The sequence below is a fragment of the Strix aluco genome, chromosome 3, assembly GCF_031877795.1.
Source record: "Strix aluco isolate bStrAlu1 chromosome 3, bStrAlu1.hap1, whole genome shotgun sequence".
In the NCBI taxonomy this organism is placed as follows: domain Eukaryota; kingdom Metazoa; phylum Chordata; class Aves; order Strigiformes; family Strigidae; genus Strix; species Strix aluco.
Genome location: NC_133933.1, coordinates 65,130,183 through 65,156,248, shown reverse-complemented (window position 1 = coordinate 65,156,248; position 26,066 = coordinate 65,130,183). Strand labels below are relative to the sequence as shown.

At 39.0% G+C, this 26,066-nt stretch overlaps 1 protein-coding gene across 2 annotated transcripts in view; it reads left to right on the top strand.

The window, feature by feature from the left end:
• ADGRG6 (adhesion G protein-coupled receptor G6) overlaps positions 1–26,066 on the top strand; it is a 113,721-nt gene that overhangs the window by 35,340 nt on the left and 52,315 nt on the right. The window contains exons 3-6 of one of the 2 annotated variants that reach the window (XM_074818913.1): positions 7,713–8,054; positions 13,741–14,361; positions 20,282–20,350; positions 23,372–23,455. In XM_074818913.1, the coding sequence (XP_074675014.1) occupies positions 7,713–8,054; positions 13,741–14,361; positions 20,282–20,350; positions 23,372–23,455 (1,116 nt within the window). The remainder of the gene's footprint in view (positions 1–7,712; positions 8,055–13,740; positions 14,362–20,281; positions 20,351–23,371; positions 23,456–26,066) is intronic. The other variant, XM_074818914.1, reaches the window with a different exon arrangement.

Below are 26,066 nucleotides of genomic sequence, written 5' to 3'. Positions count from 1 at the left end.
ATGATGCAGAATGAGAGTCTGGACTGAATTTTTAATAGCGCTTAAAATAGTGTTTTCTTACAAATCAACAAAAAAAAAAGTCACATTTATAAACTAGGAATAACATGGAGATGAAAGATTCTTCCTAATTACATCTTTACTATACTCATGCTGTGCAAAATGCATTTGTGTTTCATCTTTAAGTAGGATAATGTAAAGTTTCACTCATATAAAGCTTACAAGATTTCTATTTTTTTAATTATTCTGGTTATGTTACTGATGAGTCTGTGCAGGTGATTTCACATAAAAACTGGTAATATTTATCCTATTGGGCTTCTATATATTATGCACCTATTAATATAAAGAAGTATTTTAGGAATGGTTTAGAGAATTATTTAAATTGTACTGGGTTTCATTTTTTAATGACCTATACTATACTGCCAAGTATTTAGTAACCAGCAGTTTATCTGTTCAGTGCTTGGAGAAATTTAAAAACCCCCAGAGGTGAGCTGAAATACATTTCTCCACAGACAAGTTGTCCAGTGTCAAACTTCGCTACTGACGCCTTTGCAGAGCTGGAAGTTAATATAATGTCCTACTAACACACAAAGGATGATGGGATGGGTTTGAACCCTACTCAGAGGAATAATGCTTCTATTTTTAGGTGTGGAGGGCAGGGAATAAGAGACTTTGACATGGTGACATTTTTAGAAAGTTCAAGACTAAATTAGAATTAAACCTTGCCTTTCCTGGTCTTCAGGCAGAAAGTAATTTGGGAAGGAAATTCAAAGATTGGAAGAAACTGTTTCTGTCACAGTTTGATGTAAAAGATCAACCTCTTGCTCCCCCAAAGTCAATCAGCAACTTGGGAACCTACAATATGCGCAGTGGGTTGGCAAGGGAGGGAAGGAAGAGTATGGATTTCTCTGTGGACATTAGGCCAGGTGTAAACCAGTTCATGTTAATTATTTAATCACACGGTAACCAGCTTTTCATATGCCTGTGCGTTTGAGAGTGGATCTCTCTCCCTGAATGGGTGTTTGTCTGTGTTGGTCCAGTTATTACTCCTTGAGGGGGCTGGCTGCAAGGCTGAAGATGGGACTGTAAAGCTTCAAATACAGGACTCAAAGGCATCATTGTGCAGGAAAGGACTTTAAACAGATGCTGAATTTGAAGTCCATGCTTAAATCCGAATCATATCTGTGAGATTTTAGGATTTGCCCAGGACTTTTGTGAATTTAGGGCTGTGCACACTGTAGAAGTGCTGAAGTAGAAATGTTTCCATATTATCATTGCAATCATATTTTCAACCAGTAGACCTCAGCCCTGTAACATCATATGTGCAGGGACAAACTTTTATACGCACCAGGATGAGAGTCTTACTTCCCTTCTGTTTATTGCAGAGATAATACCTTTTTGTTGTTTTTGTCCTTTTTTTGTCCTTTTTTTTTTTTTTTAAGAGGGATGTTTAAATAGTTAGAATAGGATTGTCTTTAATTTGAGGATTACAATGCATGCTAACATTAAATTATGTGTTGCGGATAGTAATTTCTATCAGGGCCAGTATACTGGAGCAAAATAAGGATCTTTTGGGGAGATCAAACAGCTTCTACAATTTGGAAAGTAAGTAAAGAAGCAAAAATAAACCTGCCACACCTCCTTATTTGCACTTTCTCAGACAAAACTCGATCAAATTGTGGGTTGTGCAGAGAGCAGACATCATGGTTTGGTGTGTAGAGGCTGCAGAAGAGTGCGGTGTTTAATGTTTTGCATAAAAATTTGTATACATCTTACCTTACAACTAACTTACAAGTGACTAAGCAGAGCATTACTTTATGTCCAGAGTGAATGACATGACACTTCTCTGCAATTAATATAATCTTATTTTGTGTATAGGTATCTCTGTAGATCTACAGATCCTCTTTACGTCCAAAATGATTTTTTTAAAGTGAAGATAAGCTACTGTTGAAGTCTTTGCCATGTGATAGCTGTTCTGAATTTAGTGTTTGTGTCTCACTAGAACAACACAGGTTTGTTTATTCTGTAGCCATTCCAGCCCACCCACATTTTGGTGGTTTGGCCCTTCCTCTTGCTTGTCTGCAGGTGTGCCCATTGCTGACCTCATTCACCCATCTGTTTGGAGTCATAAATACGTTTAACCTAATGTTTGGTCATATCTCTGTTATGGCATCCTTGAAATAGGAAAAAAAAAAACAACCCAACAATTAATTGCTTATTATAAAGCAAGATTTTTTCCTGCCTAATGTTCATCAAAATAGGTATTTTTTCATGCTGTGACAGTAAACAATTGTAAGGTTTCACTTCTATTTTGGGCTTTGCCACAATCCTGCAAGTGCCAATGTCATGTCACATCCTCGTGCTCTCTCTGACTTAGTTCAAAATGACCGTCCTTGTAAGTGCTACCTTTCAGATATATGTAAAGTGGTTAAAGGTTTTCAGATGTCTACATGAAAGCAAATTATAATTAATTCTGTACTTCTTTTTTACGTCTAAAGTGCTAGGTGCTGTAGCTAAGATTTTCTGTGGTTTAAGATTGGCCTAATTCTGTCAGGCAGGGGAGATTTTATTGTTCACTTGAATAGAATTAGCATAAACTTGTTTCATTTTCTGAAAATTGGATCCCAGAGCAACATAGATTTATTTCAGGATATTTTCATATGAAAGTTGTGTCCTCTACAGGGAGACGTAGAGTTAATTTTTATGCCAAAATGAAATCCAGCAGTATTCTATCTTACTTTTATGAGGGAGCTTTTTAATGGAATTAAAAAAATATACTAGTAGTGTTAATTCAACCCACACCAGCTATCATTGGTATCCTGTGCTGCTGCCTACGCATATGTAGTCATTTACACTTCTGTCAGGTGGAAAATGCTGTACAGAAGGCCAGCTGCATGCTACATCTGGAAAAAGAAAAACCCCTGTACAAGGTGTAACTTAGTGTGAAAACAAACCGGATAGTGCACAAACTGCAAGGGCAGACATTTTTCCCCAGAGACCCTGTTTTCTTTTGATCCTAACCTTTACAAACTTTAAGTCTTTAGGGCTGAAATAGGCAGTTTCCCAAAGTGGATTGCTTTTGCTCTTTTAAAAAAGTTCTTGGCCAAACAAAATTCGTTGTCCAGCATTTCTCCAAGGTTGGGTAAGTGCAGCAATGAAAGCAGGTGGAGACATAGAAGTCAAAACTCAGATATGAGAAAGAAGTCAAAGTACAATAGGGCAAAAGATGAGGGTTTTGGGGAAAATTCTGACGATGGAGAGAAACAGAGAAGCATGAGGAGCTAGAGGAAAATACGAATATTAGCACAGATTTTGGAAGCAAGTGCTGGAATGTGTTAGTCATGTAAGAAGAAATCATAAAAAGAGAAGTGTGAACATATGGGTTGAAATTATATACGGAATGTTTCCTTCCCAAATCTGCAGTTCAACATTGTAGCTCTGGGTCTGACTGTGGCTTCAGCTGCCCACAAGTGGCTTGTGAAAGTCACTTTTAAATTTTATATCTCAGTGCCTACAGGTGTCTTCATGAGTTTAACTGGTGGAATTCTGTGCTGGGGCTCTAAGGAGACAAAATCAGTAGACAGGACAAACCGGGCAATTTTGTTCCATAGGATATGAGGTTTTGCATGTGCACGTGTCCATTTGTATGGTGCAATCTTTAATGAGTCACGTACTGTTTCCCTTAGCCCCTTAGTTTTAGAACAGTCTTCAGATGATTCAGCATGGTGTAGGAAAGACTAGTATAGGATAGAAATAAAAAATTAAAAAGAAAATAAATTAAAAGTTATTAGAAATTAAAGGTATTTATGTGAAATAGGTAGGAGACTCATAGAAGAGAGGGAGTGTCTCATGGTTAGGAAAATTGGCAACCATGAGAATGGGATTCTATGCCTGCCTTTACTGGTAAATTCCTATTAAAGATGGCCAAATTGCTTTGACCAAAATTTTCCATTGGCCACTAAGTACTCATTTTTGGATTTTCTACAGTGGGCCAGATTGGCAGACTCCTCTCCCAGCTGCAGTTTAAAGTCATTGATAGTGTGCTTTGGACATATAAAACCCTGTACAAATACTAAGTAGTTAAGGAAAATCAGTACTCTCATTTCTTAGATTAGGAACCCAAAATCCATGGAAATTTTTGCCATTTTTGCCCATTATCTCCATGCCTAACTTTATCCTTACAAAATGGGTATGATAGGAGGGAAAAAGCCATTTCCCCTACAGTCAGTTCCCCTTCTGAAGTCAATTAACATTTGTGAATTGCTTAGATAACTTTGGTGAAAGCTCTTACGTACTCCAGAGGAATTTATTAGTTTTCCTTTTCAGTGTAGTGTTGATAAAAAATTAAGTAAATACTTAATTATTCTTTTATTATAGAAAGTATGAGTCCTGCAGAAAAGAAAAGTTATAATGAAATGAAAACAGTACTCCAGGGTATTCTCAAGATGGAGATAAATTAATTGCCCAGTGAAACTTTCGATTTAGGAAATGTTGAAATTAAGTGCTTGATTTCACTATAGGGGGGGGGGGGGGGGGCGGTATTCATTTTGGTTTGGGGAAGAAAAGAGGGAAAGAAAGGATGCAGGCTTTTATTGGCTAAAATATATTTGGAGAGTGGATTTCATGTGGTCTAGGGTGATAAAAAATACTTGACAGACAGATTCTGTGTATGTGGGGTTCCTGACCAGGAATATCACACCTAAATTTGTTCCCATTAAAATCAATGAAATATCTCAGATTGCTTGTGGAAATGTTTGTGGTGTGTATTGCACCAAGTATTCAGTATCCACAGTTCAGAACTGCTCTGGGCCAATGGGATTGCGAAATATCTGTCAGCTTTGGCTGGGAACCTAAGGTTGCCACAGCAATTTTTCTCTTTAATGAATAAAATAGGTGGTGTTTATAGAAAAATAACTGTCTCATGAGAAGCTGTGCAAGAAGTTCCATTCAAACCCATTCTGTTTATATATAGTTTTGTTGTTTGTTTTCTTTTCTTTTTACTTACTACTGTGGACATTTGCATGAAAACAGGATATTTCCCCTTCAAATTGCAGTCATGGACAGAATAGGTACTATGCCAAAATGGAGCCAACCCACTTCAAAAAAGTAAACTATTTTCCTCACCAAATCTCTTTCTTCTGTGTATGTAAAGTTTTGAGCACTTATTTTCCTATCTAAATTTAGGGGCTGTTTTCTTGCATTAGTGCTGTAAAACCAACAAAACAATATGGATATAATAAAATGAGAATACGTTAGTGGAAGGATTAAATGAGTATAAAAAACAATAACATAACAGTTATGTTTTAGTATTTAGCAAGACAGCAGGGCTAAAAGTATTTTTGTTACGTGTACTGACTTTTACACAGTTTAGGAACAATGATAAATACTCGAGAGAGATAAATAGAAGAGCTGAGTCCTGTTTTGGCTGATGGTGATCAACAGAATTAATAAAGGCAGGCTTCTCTTAAGAATGTCTGTATTCTTTCTGATGGTCAAATTTGACTTTTCCAGTCTCAGATTGAATGTAATATTCTACCAATTTGAGAGATACATTTTTACCACAAGTGGCATATTTTTTCTGGTTCACCAACGTTTTATAATGCCCTTAAGATTTACTTTAGGGGTCCAAGACTGAATGAGTCCACATTAACACCCATGTTCCTATATGTATTTACATCACTTAACACCTTAGTCCCTGGCTTCAGGTCCATCTGGGTGCACAGGGAAAGCTCTCAACTGCCCAGATAGCTCTGTGTCATTTATTTCTCTGGCACGAATAAGTAGGAGAGTGGGTGCGGCATACTGCCAAATGCCTAGCCCCTGTAGCCCTTATCCTAGCACTAAGGAAGGCAGGACCGTGAATCGGTGAGCGTCCCAGCTGGAGGCAGCCCCAGCCGGAGCTGTTTTACAGCTGCTCTGCCCTGTAGAGGCTACTCACCCTGGACTAGGAGACAGCAGCGGCTTGTGGCTTAGAACATGCTTTTCCTGTTCCTCCTCCTCTCAGTCTAGGGTGGTTCTCTAAAAACTGATACCCATCTGTGCAAAAATCCACTGAATGTAGGCGTCATCTGTTTTTACAACTGGAGGATTTGTAGTCACCATACTAATAAGTGAATATTCCTTCTCTGGTTGATAAATGGAACAGCAGGGTTTCAGGGCAGGTGAGAATAGTCCTCTGACTGTAAAGATTTGCAGAGAAATTGAGAGGGGACAGGCTCCTGTTTGTACTACACAGATCAAGTTCTCCAATGTCGTGAGTGCCACTTCTTCCCAAAGCTACAAGCAAATCTTTCAGACAATCTTTTTTTCTCCTTTGAACAAACAAGCATCCTACTGATCTTTTCTAATGTAACCAGCTCTGATGTATTTGGTTCTGCGAGCCCAATTAATTGTCTTTTTACCTCTTTGGGGCCATATGAATTTGTGAATTACAAATAACAATTATAAAAACTCTGTAAAATACACCTCTCAATTCACCTTGCAAATGTAAACTGGTTCTTTTTTTGCCGTGCCTCTTCAGAGTCAGGGTCCATTTACTGAGGTCAAACACCATTTGAATGTGACTGAGCAGTATCAGGACCCAAGCAGTAGAAAGAAACATCAAGGGCTCTTCGGAGAAGTTTGTTGCATTTATTCCTATTTTATAGATGCTCCATATGTAGTTTACACTTGACAACTTTTTTAGTTGCTTTTAGCTTGGGCAACTAATAATGCATGTTCACATTGTCCTATTTTTTCATACTTGTAGTACTTGACACAGGATTGTGGCCTAATTAAATGTTTGCAAAATAATTCTGCATAAATGCGCAAGTTAGTTTCTTTGGTTATCTATTGGAGATATTCAGTTCCCACCTAGTTTGTTTAGTGCTGCATTGGCAAACTGTTACAGATTTTAGCAGCAGGCAGTTCACGGTAGTTATATCATATAATACACTAAGTAAATATGAGCAAATGTAAACCAAACAAGAAATGCAGCTGTGGAGACTAACTGGGCCTGAAATTCTTGTGGATGAGCACAGCAGGTGAGCAAAGAAGTATGAGGAATAGGGTAAGAATTTCTTAGAGCCTGACTGCCACAAATATGCCAATGGAGCTGAGTCAGCATGGGAAGAGTGCAGTAATTTGCCGTTCAAAAGACGGTAGCTCACTGCTGCGCTTCTGGGTGAGAGCATTTGCTGGAAATGCTGATGACTAACCTTCAAGGGCTATGAAGAGCTGCTGTTTCTGCTGCTCTTCAACCCATGTCTTGTGCTGCTGCATTCCAGGGACATTCCACTGGAAACAATAGCATGGCACAGACCTGCTGGAATAGCCACCAGTCAGCATCAGACCAGCAGCCAAAAAATGTAAATGATACCAGCCATCTTTTTAGAAGTTGCAGTTTAAGAATTCATTCACCTTTCTGACCTCAAAAATATTGCTTTTGCTTTGCCTTTGTCAGGTCAATATACATAGCAGATATATATTGTGTGCATAAATGAATATTTAGCAGTATAATTTATATTTCTTTTGTGTAGGATTTCTTACATAAAATATTCTTTTGCTCTACTATTCCTCCAGCATTTTGCCCACTAGAAACCAGGCCTTTTTCTGCTTTTCTTCCTCCCATCTCTGTTTCTGTTTTTCTGTATAGAAATACAGTTTGTTATTGTGTTGGTGATTACTTTCCTGTTATCTCTCTCCCTGACCTCCAGCCTTTCTGGTTTTATTTCCAGCTTACGGATGCTACGACTGTAGGATCGTGCTAACTGACCCCTCTGGAGTTTTCACTTCTCCATGCTTCCCCAGTGATTATCCTAACAGCCAAGCGTGCAAGTGGATCATCCGAGCACCTCATGGATACATCATACAGCTAACATTTATCGATTTTGACATTGAAGAAGCTCCGGGCTGCATTTATGATTCACTGACATTAGACAATGGAGAAAGCCCAATGAACCTTTGTGGCATCACTGCCAAAGGATTATCCTATAACTCTACCGGAAATGAAATGATTGTGTCATTTAAAAGCGACTTCAGTATCCAAAAGAAAGGTTTTAATGCCAGCTATGTACGAAGTAAGTAAACCCAAAGCATTTCATCCCTCTTGAATCCTTCCCATCCTTCCTCCTGAAGGAATCAAGTCCTCCAGGAGAAGGGAAAGAATGGGGAGGCTGCAGGCTAAAACTACGGAGTTCTCTTATATGTTTTTTTAAACTAGGATGAAAAGAAAATATTTTATTCTGGGACATGACATCAAGTGTGGTAGAAAAACTTTTCATATGCAAAGATTTTAGGCTTAACAGTGCCTTTCCCTCGAGATTTATGCTGGAGGGTTTGGAAGCTGGACACCTGTCCTTCACACCAGCATACCTGCAGAGGGACATAGAAACCTAAAGGGGAGCATGAGAGGGAACTTAGCTGAGCCCGAAAGAAGGCCAGCCTGGACCTCTGGCCCAGTGAAACACCCAACAGTGGGGAGGAGTTTGTGCAGAAGGCAGAACTTCTCAGGGGTGTTTTCAGCCTCTAGAACAAACTCCCAGGGATGAACTGGCATTGCAAAATGGCTACCTTTTTGTTCCAGTTCCTTGACCTTTCTTTCCCTTCCTTAAATACTTAGCAATGTTTACGTTTTGAAAAGCCTAACAAATGCAAAAAAAAGAACACTCATACTTTTTCCCCAAGAAGATAAGGGTACAAATAACATGTGATTGATGTTTCTTTTGTTGTTTAAAGCAGTAATTAGAAGTTGCTCTCACATGACAGTAAAGGGCAGCAAGGTAAGGGAGGTCATTGGAATGATCACTTATAGGCCTCATACGCTACTCACCATTCATTCCACTTCAGGGTTATAGTTTACAGGTGCATGTTCTCAGCAGGCTTTCTTTTTGTTGAAGTCATACACCTTAGACTGAATACTAGTATTGAATTAAGCATTTATATTATTGTAGCACACGTGTTCTGTTGTTTGGCTGGCTGCTGTAGAAACCCAGAGCAGGGAGGTTTGCAGTTATCTCTTCAGTTACAAGCACATCTTCCTCATGATTTTTTTATTTTAATATTTAGTATGCATTGTTTATTTTAAAATAACTAAGATAGTAACTCTGAGAAATTATAAGACAAAAGTAGTCCTGATTATGCCAGCAAAATTTGTGTGCAGTTCTGAGAAGAAAGGTAACCTCATACCAGAGAGCTAAAAATACTTCTTTCTCCCGAGGTCTTTTCATGCTGACAAAATGAATGTAGTAATAATTCTAGGAACACCTGTTCTCTTCTGAAAGTGGAAGGAATTTTTCTGAAAGGTTTCTCTATTTGAAAATAACAGCTCTTGCTCTATTGTAAGAAATTATAAAATCAAGTGGATCATAAAAAATGCTATGCAATCAGATCATGCAAATTTATTTATTTATTCCTCTTTAATATTTTAATGTTTAAGTATGGCTATAAGGGATAAGATGACTTCCAGTTGGAATTGAAAGATGCAATATTGCCCTCAGATGTGTTCAATGAGAAGGAGAGGAAAGGTCCACAGACACACTCAGAGAACCATTTGTGTATATATACCTATAGGTAATGTATTTTTATGAAAGCAAAAATATTATTTCCATGCCAAACTGAATAGTACCTTATGCTCATGGATAGCACCATTAAATAGGCTTGGAAGATATCCTTTCATTTTGAATAAGAAGAATACTCCCCAGTGGTGAGTGAGGTATCAGTGACTTTCACCAGTGACCTTTAATGTTTCACATATATGTTGCTTCACAAACTCTGTGTTAAGGCTTGCAGTTAAGCATCTAGACTAAGGCTGCTGAATTTTGTTTCATTACCTCAAATCTGTAACTCTCACCTGACATCTTGATTTTGACCGTGGATGCCAGGAGAGCTGGCTTTATGCATCTATGGCATATTATAACTATATTCTGCTTATTGCACACAGTTGTGCAATTATATCAGGTTCAGAAGATAGTTACAGACGCAGATCATGGCAACATTTAACCTGACAATGGATACAGAAAAGGGGCTTGGTAAAGGGATGATAATGTACTGCTTTCCTTTCAAGTTATAAAAGCATGTAGACAACAGGACATCAGCGCACACACACACTCTGAAATTACGGTGCATCTGCATGGCAGATGTCAGTGCTACGCAAAGAATTCCCAAAGCCATTGAAGAGATTACACACCCCCTCACTTCAGGTCCCCAATGGAATTTCAAAGCTCCTTTGTCAAGCTGACACCATTGTTACTACAACAAACATGGTACCTGGGTAAAATCATCAATTTCTCCCAGAGCGAGGGGAACAGTGTTGTATTCATATTTTCTTTCATTTCTCAGAAATGATCATATATAAATAATAAAATAAAGTGTTTGTTCAATTTTGAGTTTCACAAAGTAACGCAAAATTGGAAAGTAAAGGGCCGTTCAAAGACACACAGCAATTTGCTATCTAGAAATGGCATTTAAAAAGACATTAATGGTGTGTCCTAATATACAATATGTATGCAAGACAAAATATATGTGGGCACAGACATATATAAGAGAGTAAGTGAGTTTTGGGAGGGAGTTAGTGGAGAATAGAACAGCTTTCATGTGACTGCTTGGTTTTATGTAAGACCAGTTTTAAAATGAGTTTCTCGGAGCATGTCCTGTAATCCATAACAAGTTGGCTGCCCCCACAAATGTTGGCTTTCCTGATTGTCACCTCCTGCCACACACCAGCAGCAGATGGATGGGCCATATCCTCAGCTGCAGTAAATGAATGCAGCTTTGCTAGTCTTAGGGGAATTATGTCAATCTACGCCAGCTGAGTAGCTCCACAAGTGAGTAGAATTCACTGTCACCGAAAGGAGAGGAAGGAGAGCCAACAGACCTCTGTTAGTACAGAAATGCTTCAGACAATGTCATGTAAAATTAACATACTGTTGAGCATTACTGCAGTAGCCCAGATGAAAAACACAATTCAGTGACGTAGTTACAAAAAAACTCATAAACAGGTATTTGGTATGTAGACCCTTGCAGACCTCATTAAAGTTGATGCATTTCTTCCAGCATCAGTGGAAGAGCAGATGAAAGCAGTGAAGCTAGGACCAGCAGAAGCCACTCCTCAAGCACTGAGCAATGCTGAAAAGCCTATCAACTGGCAGGAAAGCAGTTTTCCCTGCAAGGGATTGTAGAATACAGTCTAGGGACTCCTGGCTTGCTTATGTGTAAAGGGACATATAAGGTGTGAGACGGGGCTGCAAGCTAGGGGCTCTAAAAAGCAACAGAGGCAGGCCTCGTGTTGTCCCAGCACTCCCGTAAAAGCAGATGCAGATCTCAGAACAGTAAACTGCCTGTTGCTGGTTGCTCCTGCTGCGTCCGGGCAGCCAAGACTTTTGTACATTCTGCATGAGTAAATAGCAGTGTGTCCAAAAAAAACCCTGTTCATTGTAACCCAGTTATCTTCCTAACAGAAACAATTTAACATCGTTCTGAAAGTAGTTTAAACGCTTGGATGAATATTCCAAGATTATATGTATATTCTTCTGCATAGAATAACCAGTTTCTCCAGTACTAACATCTGAAATTCATCAGTATGATGACTGGCTGTGCAACAGTAATCAGGAAAGAGATCTGTACTTAATGTTGATGTCAGGATTGTTTTCTCCATATGGACAAAATACTTGTCAGTTTTATCCTTTCACTGTATGGGGAAGGTGGTTAAATCTGTCAGATGAGTACAGAAAAGTTGAGTAGGCTTGTTCAGTACCAGAGCAATGTTCTCCCTGTTTATTTGCCTTCCTATACTGTTTAAATGTGATCAGGTGGTCTGTAACTTGCCTGACCACCCTAACACAGGCTGGAGAGTGCTCATATGAATGAGCTTTCTTCTCTTTCCAAGTCATGAATCCTTACACTTCTGGAACACTTTCCATGTTATGTAAAGAAGCTTACAGTATAATTAACCCATGAAAAAAATGTCCCTGTTTTCAAGGAAGAGTTGAACACATTTTCTATCTATAAAATTGTTACAGTGTACTTTCGCCCTTGGGAAGAAAAAAAAATCCAAGTAAATCCAGTAACTACAAAAGCCTGGTATTTTTCTCTTTTCCCTCCCATTCTTCAGTTGCCGGGTTGGCAGATAATGTGCCATGCTTTATGTTATTTTACAGTATAATATATTGGTCAAATTATGTCCGTGTGTATATCCAAATACGGTAGTTTGGAGCTCAGAATCTTTGCAAGCGGCTGGCAAAGGGGAAATTGCAATACCAGAGACTACACAGAATCCTTATACCCCATATATCTGCTTCTTCTCCTGAGTGTGACATGACAGTCAGCCTTCCCTCACATGTCTTACCCTCTCATATTGAAAGGTTTTTATTTCATTCTGTAAAGGGAGCAGGTGTAGTAATTAATGTACGTGTTGTGGCATCACTTAAAAATCCCAGGGGAGACTAGGCACAATCCCTGCAAGGGATTGTAAAATACAGTCTAGGGACTCCTCACTTGCTTATGTGTAAAGGGACATGTAAGATGTGAGACAGGGGACTGCAAGTAAGCTAGGGGTTCTAAAAAGCAGCAGAGGCAGGCTTTCGTGGCAGTTATTCTTCAGGTCTAGCAAAAAACAGTTTCACTTCCAGCATATACACTATGAAAATGTGTAAAAAGAGGTAGCAGACATTTTCTGGAGCTGTGGTCTGTCACAGAACTGTGGAGCCACAACTAAAACCAAGGGCTGCCACAATCTGGTCGTGTTGACCTCGATGCCTTTGCGTGACTGATAATCTGAAACTTCTTTCTGTGGAGAAATTTGCTAGAAGAATTTTGCTGCCATAAATGTGACAATAAAACTGAGCATATTGACACTTTATTTTGAAAAAAAAAATGTTCTTCCAAAGTAGAGTGATCAGAATTGTCATTAATATATTCATGGAGAAAAAACATACGTTATGTGATAATGTTTTTCACATTTGGTTACTGCTATTTTGCCAGTGCAAATTAGAATACTTAATAACAATTAGAGACAGAGTAACTCTGCCCATGCCTAAATACCCTGTTGCAGTGTATATATGCAAGAGGACTAGCCATTTCTAGATACCTGTGCAAGATCCAAAACTACTGACCCAAATATTTGCAAATAGTGAACAGCTTGGATATAAATATTCATGAACATGATTGCACTATTCAACGAGAAGGCTGCTGGGGACAAAATGAGAAGATGCCTAATGCTTTGCAGAAATCCGTTAGCTGAATTCAGGAACAAAAGGCTTCAGTTTGCCAAGGAATGTAATGGGAGCTTTTTTCTATTGCCATGTTTAAAAGAAGCAAGGCCTGAACTTCACTGGTGAAATGCAGTTGTGCAGACAAATAATTAAAATGTGTCTTAAAACCAAGTCATACTGTGTTTTTCAAATAACTGGTTTATTCCATTGCCTAATGCATCCTTACTAGATGAATGTGTAGTAATTTTTATAAAGTGAGCTGGGGCAGAGTTGGATGTTAGTAGATAATAAGTCCTAATATTGCTCTTAATGCAACCTGAGGGGTTGTTAACTGTGTGTAGCGCAGCTTTCTCCATGCCATTGGAAAGGAACTCTGGATATTTTCAGCTGAGTGCACTCCCAAGCCAAATTACCTTTCTTGTGTAATATTGGTATATTACAGTGATAAAAACCACCTGATGAATTTAATAAATGTTACTTTAACTCCAGCTGTCAGTCTGCCTTTATATGACGAATTTATTTTTTTGTTAACTTATGTATCTGCTCTTGGTTCTAGTTGCCGTGTCTCTGAGGAATCAGAAAGTCATCATTCCCCAGGTTCCCGACATCGATGTTGTGTCCGTGGCAGAGACTGTCTCAGTGCCAGAGCTTAGCCAGTTTACACTGTGCTTTGAAGCCACCAAGGGCAGCAGCGATGACAACGATGACTGGAAGGTTTTCTCCTACACCGATGAGTTGTCAACAGAATTGTTCAGCTTTGGGAAGACCACAAAAGGCCATTTTCTGTCCATCTCAGGCACGCAGTGCGTCCTTGAAAATGCGTTTCCCCGAAATGCAGAGTTTTTTACGGGAACATTTCAACAGCTCTGTGTCGTAGGGGACAGCTTCTCAGGCAGTATAGGTATATATGCCAAAAGCACCTATCATATAGCGTACTGTCCGGGTATCTTTGGCAAAGTTATCCCTGGAAACGGGAGGTTGGTGCTGGGCTCTAACAGCAATGAAGTGAGCTCTCTAAATGGGGACATTTACAACTTCCGCCTCTGGAATTTCACCATGAATGCGCAAACACTGGCCAACCTCAGCTGCAATGTGAAAGGAAACATTGTAGACTGGGAAAATGAATTCTGGAGTATTCCAACTTCAGCACTGAAAGCAGAAAACAATTTGAGTTGTGGTGAGTATGCCTTGCCAAATCTTTTTTGCTTATTTTCCCCCAACACTCCTGCATTGTGCTGAACATATTATATACCAACATGGAAAAAAAAAAGTTCCTGTGAAAGAGAAATGGCTAAGTCTTACCTTTCTTAGACTTTAGCTCAACTCTTACCATACACAGAGGCTGGAAAGGATATAGAGTTTATTCCCTAAGGGAGAAGAACAGGTCCCCTAGGTATATTGAGCTACTGCTTTAGTTGATCTGCAGATCGAATTTTTTCCTAAATTGTTTATTGACCTTCTACTGATACAAAATGGGGGTGACAGACAAGTGCCTGCAAGCCTCAGGTAAGATTACAGTGGTCTCTGGAGGGAAAAAAAAAGTGTGTTAACTAACCGTTCAATAAATGGTTTTGTACCTGCCCTTTGGCCCTTTTATTAGCCAGAAGGAGCACTTGCTAGCCTCGTGCTGTGTGTGCAGAGCCAGCAAAAGCAGTGACAAAACAACAATGCATATGAGAACGAAAAGTACAAGATTAAATTAGAGGAGGCAGACAGGAAGGAAAAGTTTTAGATCAAAATCATCAGGTTTTATCTTCCTGATGACATATTATCAGTCCTTCTTTTAATTGGTAATTACTGAAGGTCTGTCTTCCTGTAGATTTCTCCAAAAGATAAATTTCAATACATTGTTCAATCTGTTCTCATTTCATGGCTCAGACACTTCATTCTCATAAGTGTCCAGATGTAATTTTTATGTATGTATATGTTATTACAGCAGGCTGACAATTTTCTACTGAAACACTTTTCCAGATGAAAAATAATCAAAACTGTAAAATCTTTGTGACTTTGGACCAGTATTATTAGTCTTCTTTTTTCTTAAAAAAGAATGTTTTGGTTAGTAACAACTTTAGACATATTTGGATAATTATAAAATGCATGGAGAAAATCTGAATCATAGCCAGGAGTAGCATATACACACACATATGATGCTTGTGAAAATTAGTTGCTATCAAACTCCATGTCCACAGAGTTTGAGCCTTCCTATTGAGGCAAATACACATTTGTTATACAAAAAAAGTCAAAGTAAATAGTTACAAATATTGTTTCTTTCTGAACCTTGTGGGGTCTCTTCATATCTAATGTTGTCCTCTCCAATTTTGCCTTCTTGCTCCCCTGACACATTACTACTTATTTAAACTATGTTTAAACTAATAAAGTCAATATAAGCATCTCCTGACAGAGCATCTGCCAGCGCTCTGAGAATCCCTAGTTTGAAACAGAAGCTGGCATCATTAAGGCATGCTAGTTTCTGTATCCAATAGCTCATGAGGGATTAAGGTGGCTAAAAAAAACCCATCTTGCTTGCTTTAGCTTACTTAGACCAAAACATAGGTACTCATTCACAGCTAGACTCAGTGGGACAGCTCTCAGCATGCCTCTGCTAAAAAAATTTAAGCAACACCTCTATAAAACACAAGCAACTAAGTGCCTTCACCCCTTAACCAGAACAAAGAAAAGGCTGATCTGAACATTGACCTTGACTAATGAAGGTGTTCTGGACAAGAAAGTTGTTGCTTTTGCATCAGTATGAACTGATCTGACAGTAAATAACTTAGCAGAAAACCTTACTCTTCTTATACCATTACATTGTGAAGACTACCACAAAACTTTTACTAAACAACCTGCTAAGACATCTGTGAACGTTGAGGTCTCATTTAATTTTGAGTGGAGTACGGGTCTTGTCCTTTTTGTTAAAGACTGTACAGTCCTGTGACACAAATGTAATATCACAGCTGTGGTCATAGAAACGATACACTTATTTTCATTCCACAGCTTTATTCCTTGGAATGTCATTGTTCAATGGGTTTCCTTACAGCAGAACATTATTTTAGAAAATGTATTTTAGCATTTGTATATTAGGCACAGATGTCTATACAAGCCACTTCAAATGTATCTGTATATAAGCATTGTTATTTTCTCTAACTAAGCCTATGAGAAAACTAACTCACTAGTCAGTCTTTTTTTTTTTTTTTTTTTTTTGAAGGTGTTAAATCACCCCCTATGATACAGGCTTTCCTGAACCAGGGTATTTCCTAAAAGAAAATACTGGGTGCAGTGCCATTTCAAAATGGTTACTAATCCCAGAGATGGAATTGTTAGAACTTTCTTCCCTTCATCTTCTTGAATGAAAGCATTCATTGTAAAACCAGTCTTCAACAGGAAAGTTGATGAGTCAGGCTATCAACCACAGTGGGGAGATGACTCTTCACTGATTAGGGTTCATTTAGCAGCAGTAGAAGGATTTATGCAGAAAAGAGGTTTTTGCACAGCTCCGATAATGCTTCCTCAGGAAGCAGCATGTAACTTAAAAAACAAACCAAGCATTTAGCAGTGATCTCAACATACCTGTGCCTGAACAGTGCCTACATTTTTCAAGGGGTGATATTTTCATGTTTTCTCAGACAAAGCTTTTACAAGTAGATTTACAGAGCATAAAAACACTAGCAAATTGTTCCAGATAATCTTTTCATAGTTTTACCTTCTCCTAGTTTATTCCTTAAACTAATGTTTTCACAGCTGTGTAATCATGGTGGGGTGTTTCTGTAAGACTTGACAGAATTCTGTTTTTATTGGTGTACCGTCGCACAGCCTGCATTTAAAGGTATATGTACACAGGCTGGCTATCCAGGCTAATTTTAAAACAAGTAGCCTAGGTAACGATAGTGGTGTAACAACACCAGTTCAGAACTCAATGCAGGCAAACTGACGAGCATTTAATCAACTTCTGGTACTTATTTTGGAGCCTGCACTGGCTATACCTATATGATCTACTCATTTTAAGGGTAACGTGGCCACATGTCTGTCTATGCCTGCAATTGCATTTGCTTCATGTACACCTTGTATGTGACCTTCATTCCTAAAGACCAGAAAAATTCTTGATTTCGCTGTCAGATTTAACTCAGGGTGGGATTTGTCTCCCTTAGGCAGCTGAATGATGTTTCAGGCTGAGCTAATTGCCCTCAGTGCTGTTTATGAATAGTAGAATGAAAAAGGCTGTTCCAAAGGTCAGTGCATCTCATACAGGAGAAGATGTCCCAGTGAAGTCAGAAGATCTTTTGCTGTAGGAGTGCCTGTTCCTCTCCACAGACTATAAAGAAAATCTAGTGTGACGAGCAGATACAGATGTCTGAGTTTCAGACATTTGGAGTGAGATATACCACACAAAGTGTGACCATGCCACTTGGCTTCATAAAGCAGCTTATGCCAAGTATCTGTTTGCATCCAAATCATTATATTTTCTTTAGCGGACACTGAGGGAAAGTCTAGTCTGGCCAGAATTCAACCCAATTAAAACTTTTAAAAGCTTATTGAATATATTCAGTGAAAATATTCCTCTTTAAAGTACACAGTTGTGGTGGTTTGACCCTGGCTCAATGCCAGGTGCCCATCAAAGCTGCTCTATCACTCCCCCTCCTCAACTGGATAGGGGAGAGAAAATATAACAAAAGGCTCATGGGTTGAGAAAAGGATAGGGAGAGATCACTCACCACTTACCCTCATGGGCAAAATGGACTTGACTTGGGGAAAAAAATTAATTTAATTTATTACCAATCAAATGAGAGTAGAATAATAAGAAATAATACCAAATCTTAAAACACTTCCCCCTCACCACTCCCTTCTTCCCAGACTTAACTTTACTCCCGATACTCTCTACCTCCTCCCGCCCAGCAGGGGACTGGGAATGGGAATTGAAGTCAGTTCATCACATGTCCCTGCTGCTCCTTCCTTCTTAGGGGGAGGACTCCTCACTCTCTCCCTCTGCTCCAGTGTGGGTTCCCTCCCATGGGAGACAGTCTTCCATGAACTTCTCTCACATGAGTCCTTCCCACAGGCTGCAGTTCTTCACGAACTGTTCCAGCGTGAGTCCCTCCCATGGGGTGCAGTCCTTCAGGAGCAGACTGCTCCAGCGTGGGTCCCCCATGGGGTCACAAGTCCTGCCAGCAAACCTGCTCCAGCGTGGGCTCCTCTCTCCATGGGGCCACAGGTCCTGCCAGGAGCCTGCTCCAGCGTGGGCTTCCCACAGGGTCACAGCCTCCTTCGGACACATTCACCTGTGCTGGCGTGGGCTCCTCCTCCATGGGCTGCAGGTGGAGATCTGCTCCACCGCTAACCTCCATGGGCTGCAGGGGCACAGCCTGCCTCACCATGGTCTGCACCACGGGCAGCAGGGGAATCTCTGCTCTGGCACCTGGAGCACCTCCTCCCTCTCCTCCTTCACTGACCTGCAGAGTGTCTGGTGTCTGCAGAGTTGTTTCTCGCACATACTCTCACTCCTCTCTTCTCTGGCTGCAGTTGTGCAGGGTTTTTTTTTCAATTCTTAAATATGTTATCACAGAGGTACTACTGCTGTTGCTGATGGGCTCAGCCTTGGCCAGTGGTGGGTCTGTCTTGGAGCCAGCTGGTGTTGGCTCTGTCGGACGTGGGGGAAGCTTCTGGCAGCTTCTCACAGAAGCCACCCCTGTAGCGCCCTTGCTACCCAAACCTTGCCATGCAAACCAAATACAACAGTCTTCTGACTTAAATGTTTTGTAAAGTTGGATTGGATTTTTTTTAGTTTCACCAAATCACAATCTTTTTTTAAATTCTCACAGAAGAACATATGAATATCCACAGATTCTCCAAGCCAACTTTCAGGTGATCTTTTCATGATATAGAACCAAGAGGAGATAACTTACAGCACGTTTCGATATTGACTGTTTAACATGAGCAAATATTTTTTGGGAAAAAAAAAATGTCACTCAGGAGGTAGTACGTTCGCTTAGAACATCCTTCCTGGAGTCCATATGAAGTGTACCAAGGAAGTGAAGTTGCCTGTATCTCTTAATCCATTAAAAAAAAAAAAATGCTGAGCTTTAATATTTTTTGAGGATCACATGTTTTAAATTCTGCCCTGTTTTTGTCACCAATACATGTAATGGTATGTGTGGCGTGACATGATTTCTGTGTCAAGGCTCCATGCTCTATCTTTGTTGTTGCATCACAGGAAATACTTCCCTATCTACCAGCTGATGGGTAGTAGCTCTTTAATTTTATGGAAGGACACAATGTTTCATGTGAGAACCTCATTGGATCAGTATGATTCTGAAGTGGTAAAGCGAAAGCTAAAAGGGCAACACTCCCAGTAGGTTCAGATTGTGCCATGCTCTATGACCCATTATTTTCAACACAGGGTGCAAAAGCAGCTGTATTTGAAGTTGAACTGCTGGGATAGGTGTAATTAATGTAGTTCCACCAGTTCTTTTTCTGTAGTCATTCTCATATGCCCTGGTTTTGTCTCCAGATCATCTAAGTATGTGCATGTTGTTATGAATAATTCAGTGGAGATACAGACTTATAACATTATCTGCTTATAAATCATGCATACCAGAATATTAATCACGCCCACGCCCTGGGCAAAGGAACAAGTTTAATTGCCTTTTATCTGGTTGGTGTCAGTCACAGGCAGATTACTCAGAAGTGTGTGGTGGGTAACCTGTGCTACAGCAGTGGAACATGGTTGCTTCTCCAAGGTGCATGTTACTACTCATGAAGATTGCATGAATCCCATGGCCATAGTGACCCCTCTGCTTAAAGCCATTTCACAGAGTACACTCAAGTGGCATTCGATGTCATGTTATTTAGAGAAAGCTAAGAAAACTGGGGCGGGATACATAAGTGACTGTACCTGGCAAGTCAGCAGGGTTTTCATGGATCCCTCAGCCGCAACAGAAAATGAAAACACATAAGTCTTATAGGCAAATGGCAGTATCAGTTTTGCCACTGAAAGAAATTAGGAAGAAGAGTGTGTCACTGAAAAGTATAATATATTTTGAGATATGATAGTTTTATGCCCAGTAGCCAAACCTTTCTAATTATTTTACTTTCTTCTTCTAAAGGCTCATACCTAATTCCCTCTTCTACAATTGAACCAACCAGTTGTGCAAACCTGGGAAGCCTTTGCCAAGGTAAGAAGCCCAGGTCATTTTTACATCTTCATCTTTGGGAAATTTTCATTTTCCTTGGGTTTTTTAATCTGGGTGAACTGCAATAAAAAATAGCAAGGAAAGGAATTCTTTAGTCTCATCAAGTGTGTGGGTGTCCTCTACATGCAATATGTGGAAAAAATGTGATCACTCCCTTGATAGTACATTTTCCAAATAGTCTCCATTATATCAAAACTGAATTAATCGACTGCTTTCATTTCTTTCTCCATCTCTTTTCCTCCTGCACATTTTGACAGTAAAATATTAACCAGGATAAGAAGTGGGTACATCTGTAAATAAAGGAACTGACTGTTACTCATTTTTTTTCCAATAAGCTATTTTGAGACTAGATACTTTGAGATTAGTAGGTAAAAATTGTAACATCAAACTGCAAAATCCAGCAGCTACTAGTTAATGAAACACTTGTTACAGCACTTAGTGATGGTTTAATAGTTCAGAAATACCCACATAGAAGAATTCCTTAGGTGTCTTTAAAGGTCAGCTCAGTTGAATGTAAAGAATAGGTGAATCCGTGTGAATCATTGGACATGCAAGGACAGTTAATTCCTTCTGTTCTGCTTAGAGGCTGAAGTTCTATAAAAATGCTTGACATGAACAACATCAGCCCATTTCCACAATGTTCCTTCCTGAACACAGACCTGCTAATGAGGTGGCATGCTATATTAAACTTTAATCACAGCAGCTGCTGTACCTTTGGTACATGTCTGGCTCTGTAACTCTTTTAAGGCTGAATGATGGAAGAAGGAGACAGAAGAGAATAAAATATAAAAGGGGAGGAGGAATTCTCAGAACTCTTTCAAAACCAACATTTACAAGTAAATCAGACCTGGCTTAAAAACAAAAAGGAAAACGTGCGCTGCTTGGGAAGCTAGTAAGAGATCTATGTCAGTCTTCAATGTACTTTTCCCAGATTTTCCTGAGGTAAATTTGGTTCAGGTTCTTGGAGCATATTTTACTGGTCTCCACAGGGAAAGTGAAATGCCATAATCAGATTTCAAACAGTAATTTTCAGACATCATATTCACAAAGCACAATATGATCTAAATACTACTACTCAAATATCTTAGGTAAATGTGACAGCAACAATTACTCAGTATTAGTCATTTTGTATGTAAAGGATAATATGGCCACCATGTAAAGAACTTTATGTATTCTCTTGGAAGAACTCTGTTTTCCTCTATCAAAATGGCATGGTGTGAAAGGAGAGAGAATATCTTTCATTAGGTCAGCTAATGGCTGCAGAAACAGACACACTTACAGTGAAAGAAGCCTGCTTTTCTAAAAGCCTCATCCTTTTTTCCAGCTTTATTAACTTGTCTAGTAGAAGATACTGCCTCTAATAAAAGATGCTACCTTTCAGACTTGCCTCTTTTAACTTCTTAGACCATCACATCTTCAATAAAGGCTATGAGTACTTTCATGAAGGTAATGCTCTTTCCTTCTCTGAAAAGTGTTCAGTAAAGTGCCACTGGTGTTCTGTGTTTGTCACTTTGGAAGTGGCAGATCAGATTTACCCTGTTCTTCATCATCATCATCATTGTCATAATAATGAAAATCAGAAAAAAGATGTCTCTCTGTCTATTTCTGTCAGCACTGCAATCTTATTTTAAACTGAGAGGCCAGTTTGGATTCCTTTTTTGTTTGTTTGTTGTGTGTTGTGCAATAGCACCAGTAACAAAGTTTGTAGATGCCAGGTTATGTCAGCCACAGTCTGATGAAAGAGCTGTTTTCTCCATTATGCTTAGCAAATATTTTCATTCATTGGGAGATGCCTTCTTTAACATCATTGGCTGGAAGATACAATCAGTGAGAAGCCTTATAACTTGTTTCTCAGACAATATAGCTCTGAAGTTTCATGGAAGAAGAGCTTTTTTGTATTATAGGGTGTCACTTTCCTAGTTAGAACCTGTTTGCTGCAGTGTCCAACTCCTCCTTCTTTCTCTAAGTTTCTTTTTTCACTGAAACCTGAACATGAACCTACTCCTTAAGATGAGACCTAAGTTTATGAATTTCAGACTCAAAACACTAGCTAAAACAACCTCACAAAAAATCAGAAATACAATTTCTTCCCTAAAATACACTTGCTTAACTTTCCAGGTTGGTTCTTGGTCAAAATCTGCAACAACCATTTAACACTGTGAGATTATACTGCACCAAACTTCAGATTTTAAAAAGAGTTTTCAGGAAAAAAATAAATGTCATATTTGCATTCCCTGGAAATTGCTAGATAAATTATTTTTTAAACTATTATTAGAAAATTTAGTGGCATGATCTTTTGGATTCCTCTAGCATGTATACCCTCCCAGTCTGCTGTGGGGAAAATTTGCAGTTTTGGCTCCTCACTCTGATTTTGAAAAGTGTTCTAGCTGGTTCTCCTCGGAAACATTTGCCAGGGATGTGTGGGGTGACTCCTGTTAGTGTCAGTGAGAACAGTACAGCTGAGATCCTACATGAAGCTTTCAGAATACATATTCCACTTCTATTATTCCAAGGCTGATTTTAATTCTCTTCATTGTATGGAGTTCAGTGGAGTTAACTGAATCCTTACATGGGCATTTTAGTTTTGCATTTGTTTGTCATCTTCAGTCCCTGAGTAGGGACAGTTATTCTTTTCGCAAGCAATATTCTAAGTGCATGCATCTTAGAACTTACAAGATCTATTTTCTGGTCTTTGCACAGCTGTTTGGATCTGAAGCTCTCATAAGAGGATTTTGAGTTTATGAAAGCAGTACAGGACTGATCTTGCAAAACTTACACTGGCAAAACTCCCACTGAAGTCAGTGGAACTGAAGGTTGCAGGATTGGGACCTCAGTTCATATCCATTCATCACTTTGTGCAGAAAAAATAATGTTTATTTAACATTTATGGCATTGTGTGTAAATGGTTTCATTTTACATTGTCATGCGTTTTTCCCATTTTGTCTTACCTTATTAACATTCATATTTCATTCAAGTTCACCTCTTTCTCATCTTTATTACCAGCTACTGTAAATGCTACTACTCCTACACCACCCACTGTCACCACTAACATGCCTGATACTAATAGAAACGATAAGCCAAACAATGGTAAGAAATCCTGTGTTACATTTTTCCTTGTACTGTGTCTAGAGCAAATTTATTGTATTTTAAGGTGTGTTTTTCATACTATCATAATGTCAAGGGTCATGTCTCGGTTCTGATCTCATTTACACTGAAATAAATCAGCAGTAATTTCACTGGATCATGTAAGAATGGTGTAAATAAGAACAGAACCAAACTTGGTTTTTATTTGTATCATGTTTACCTGGCTCTTGTACGAAAGGGACTCACTTTGTGTCACTCACCTGTTGTATTTACCCATGCAAAGAATGAGGGAAGGGAGAGGGATTTTTAAAAAGGGTCCAAAAAGAACCATGCTATTGAAATGTTTTAAGGATGCAGATTATGAGGCACTGTGTAGCTCCCGCTTGTGCAGCTGGGGTGGTAGTATGCTGGGATTGTCCGTTCCTCACTAGTCAGGTGCAGGAGCCAAGTGGAATCGTTCCTATGGAGCAAAGCCACTTCCACTGAGTCAACAGGAATCTTTCCACTGACTTCAAGAAGAGCTGGATCAGACTTTACTAGGGAAAATGTTGACAGTATCAGATGTCATTTACTTTTCATTTAGAAAGATTAAGGGAAAAAATAAGGTAGTAAATGAGCCTATTATTAGCACAGGAAAAAAGCAGGGATTTCTTTTGAGGTTTTCTCAAATTCTATGATATCATTGTCTCCTAGAGACGGAGCATCATTTTGTGAGGTGCTGCTAAAATATTTATTAGTTTGTTAAAGATAGTTGTTAAACATTATTAACAACACAGAGATAGATTTCTGAGGCTTAAAGATATCTTTCATAAAGATTTATTTTTTCAATGTGCTCCACAGAAATGAATTAGAATCTGGGGGGTTGTTGTGGGTTTGTTTGTTGATTTTTTTCCCCAAATGCGTCAGTTCTTACTGTAGGATTTAAAATTCTTGGAGTATTTTTTCTCTTGGCAAATCGTTTCTTGTACATTGGCAATCAGGAAGTACAGTAGACAATGTGAAAGAATTTACTGAATTCAGCCTGTTTGGATTTACTAAGCTGTAGAATTAAGAAGAAAATACTGAAAATTTCTTCCAAATTGTGCTTTTTCCTTTTTGTGGAGCCACTCACTCTATGTTCACCATGAGCAGTTAACTCTGATTTTTGTAAGTACAGAAGGAACTGAATGCCTTATTAATGTTAGTGTGAATAAAAGTGGTCAATTAAGTCATGTCTTTGGCTTTGAAACTCCCAAGAGAAAGTGGAAGGACTAAGAAAAATAAGCCAAATTCATTTACAGTAGAAGCAAATTAAACTTTCACTCAGCTAACTGGCGTCATTTTCCACTCTTGGTAAGTTGATTTTTAGACCAAGAGCAGACAGCCAAGAACAGACAGTTAAGTTGCATATATTTTCTTTAATCCATTAACTATGTGGCTTACTACACACAGACCTGCAGGAATTCAGACTTCCTGCTACAGTTATCTTCAGAATGAAGAGAAATTCACCTGAATCCTCCCATTCACGACCACAGAGGCAGCAAGAGTCAAAGATAGAAGGTATCAAAACCATAGGGATTATCTCAACCCCAATTATTTGGCCAGTGAAACAAAGGCCTCTCCATTTCAGTAAAAGCTCAGCAGATGAGAACCCAGAGAGAAAAAACACATACAGCTTGTTTCTTCCAACTATGTCCACATCAGCTGCTTCTGAGGAGACCAGCAATGATACCTTGGCTGCTTTTACAGAAAAAAATGACCTAGATAATACTGTGGTGAATCAGTTACGAAATGAAAATATTTTGAATGATTCTAGAAGTTCATTTCGTGGCACTTCTGATGCAGCAGATGCTGTTACAGAACCTTCTGTGAATGCAGCAGTTCCTGTTCTTCAAAGCAGAAGTCCTAATACAGAGCTAGCACGGACTTTGGCAGATGGGCTATATCATTCTGACTCTGAGTCAGCGTTTCACTCTTCCATTAGCAGCAGCAGCACTGCTTATAAACACAAAAAAGAAACTGTATGGATATCATCCTCCAACAGCAGTGCAACCAGTTTTATGCATATAAGCAACATCTTGGACCCTGTGAGTTGGTGGAGTGAGACTGTATTTCACCATCGTATCATCTCTGATATTCAAGAAGACAGACATCATTCTCTTTCTAGCTTATCTATATCACCTACAGAGGAGAAATCATCATTCCAAAAAAGCAGGCTAGATTTGCTAGACTTTGCACCTGAAAATTTTTACCTAGAAATTGCAGAAGGCAATGCTGATAGGAAAACTTTTTCTATGCTAGCAGCAAACAGTGAATTTCAGTTTAGAAGATCTGTGCACATTAAGGAACATCATTCAGGAGACATTACAAATTTAACCTCTGTGGAGACTCCATGTGCAAACCCAACAACTTTTTTTCAAAACATGAAAAAAACATACACAAAATTTATGCCTGATATCCAACTGACAAATTCAGTCCTAGGACACAGTAGAGAACTACTAACATTTTCATCACTTGTGGTAGGAACAGGCTGGACAAGCTCAGGATTTAAGCATGTTGTAACGACCCTGCCTGTTTATGAACAATTGTTGACAGACAGACATTTGGAAAGTGACAGCATATTTATATCTAATAG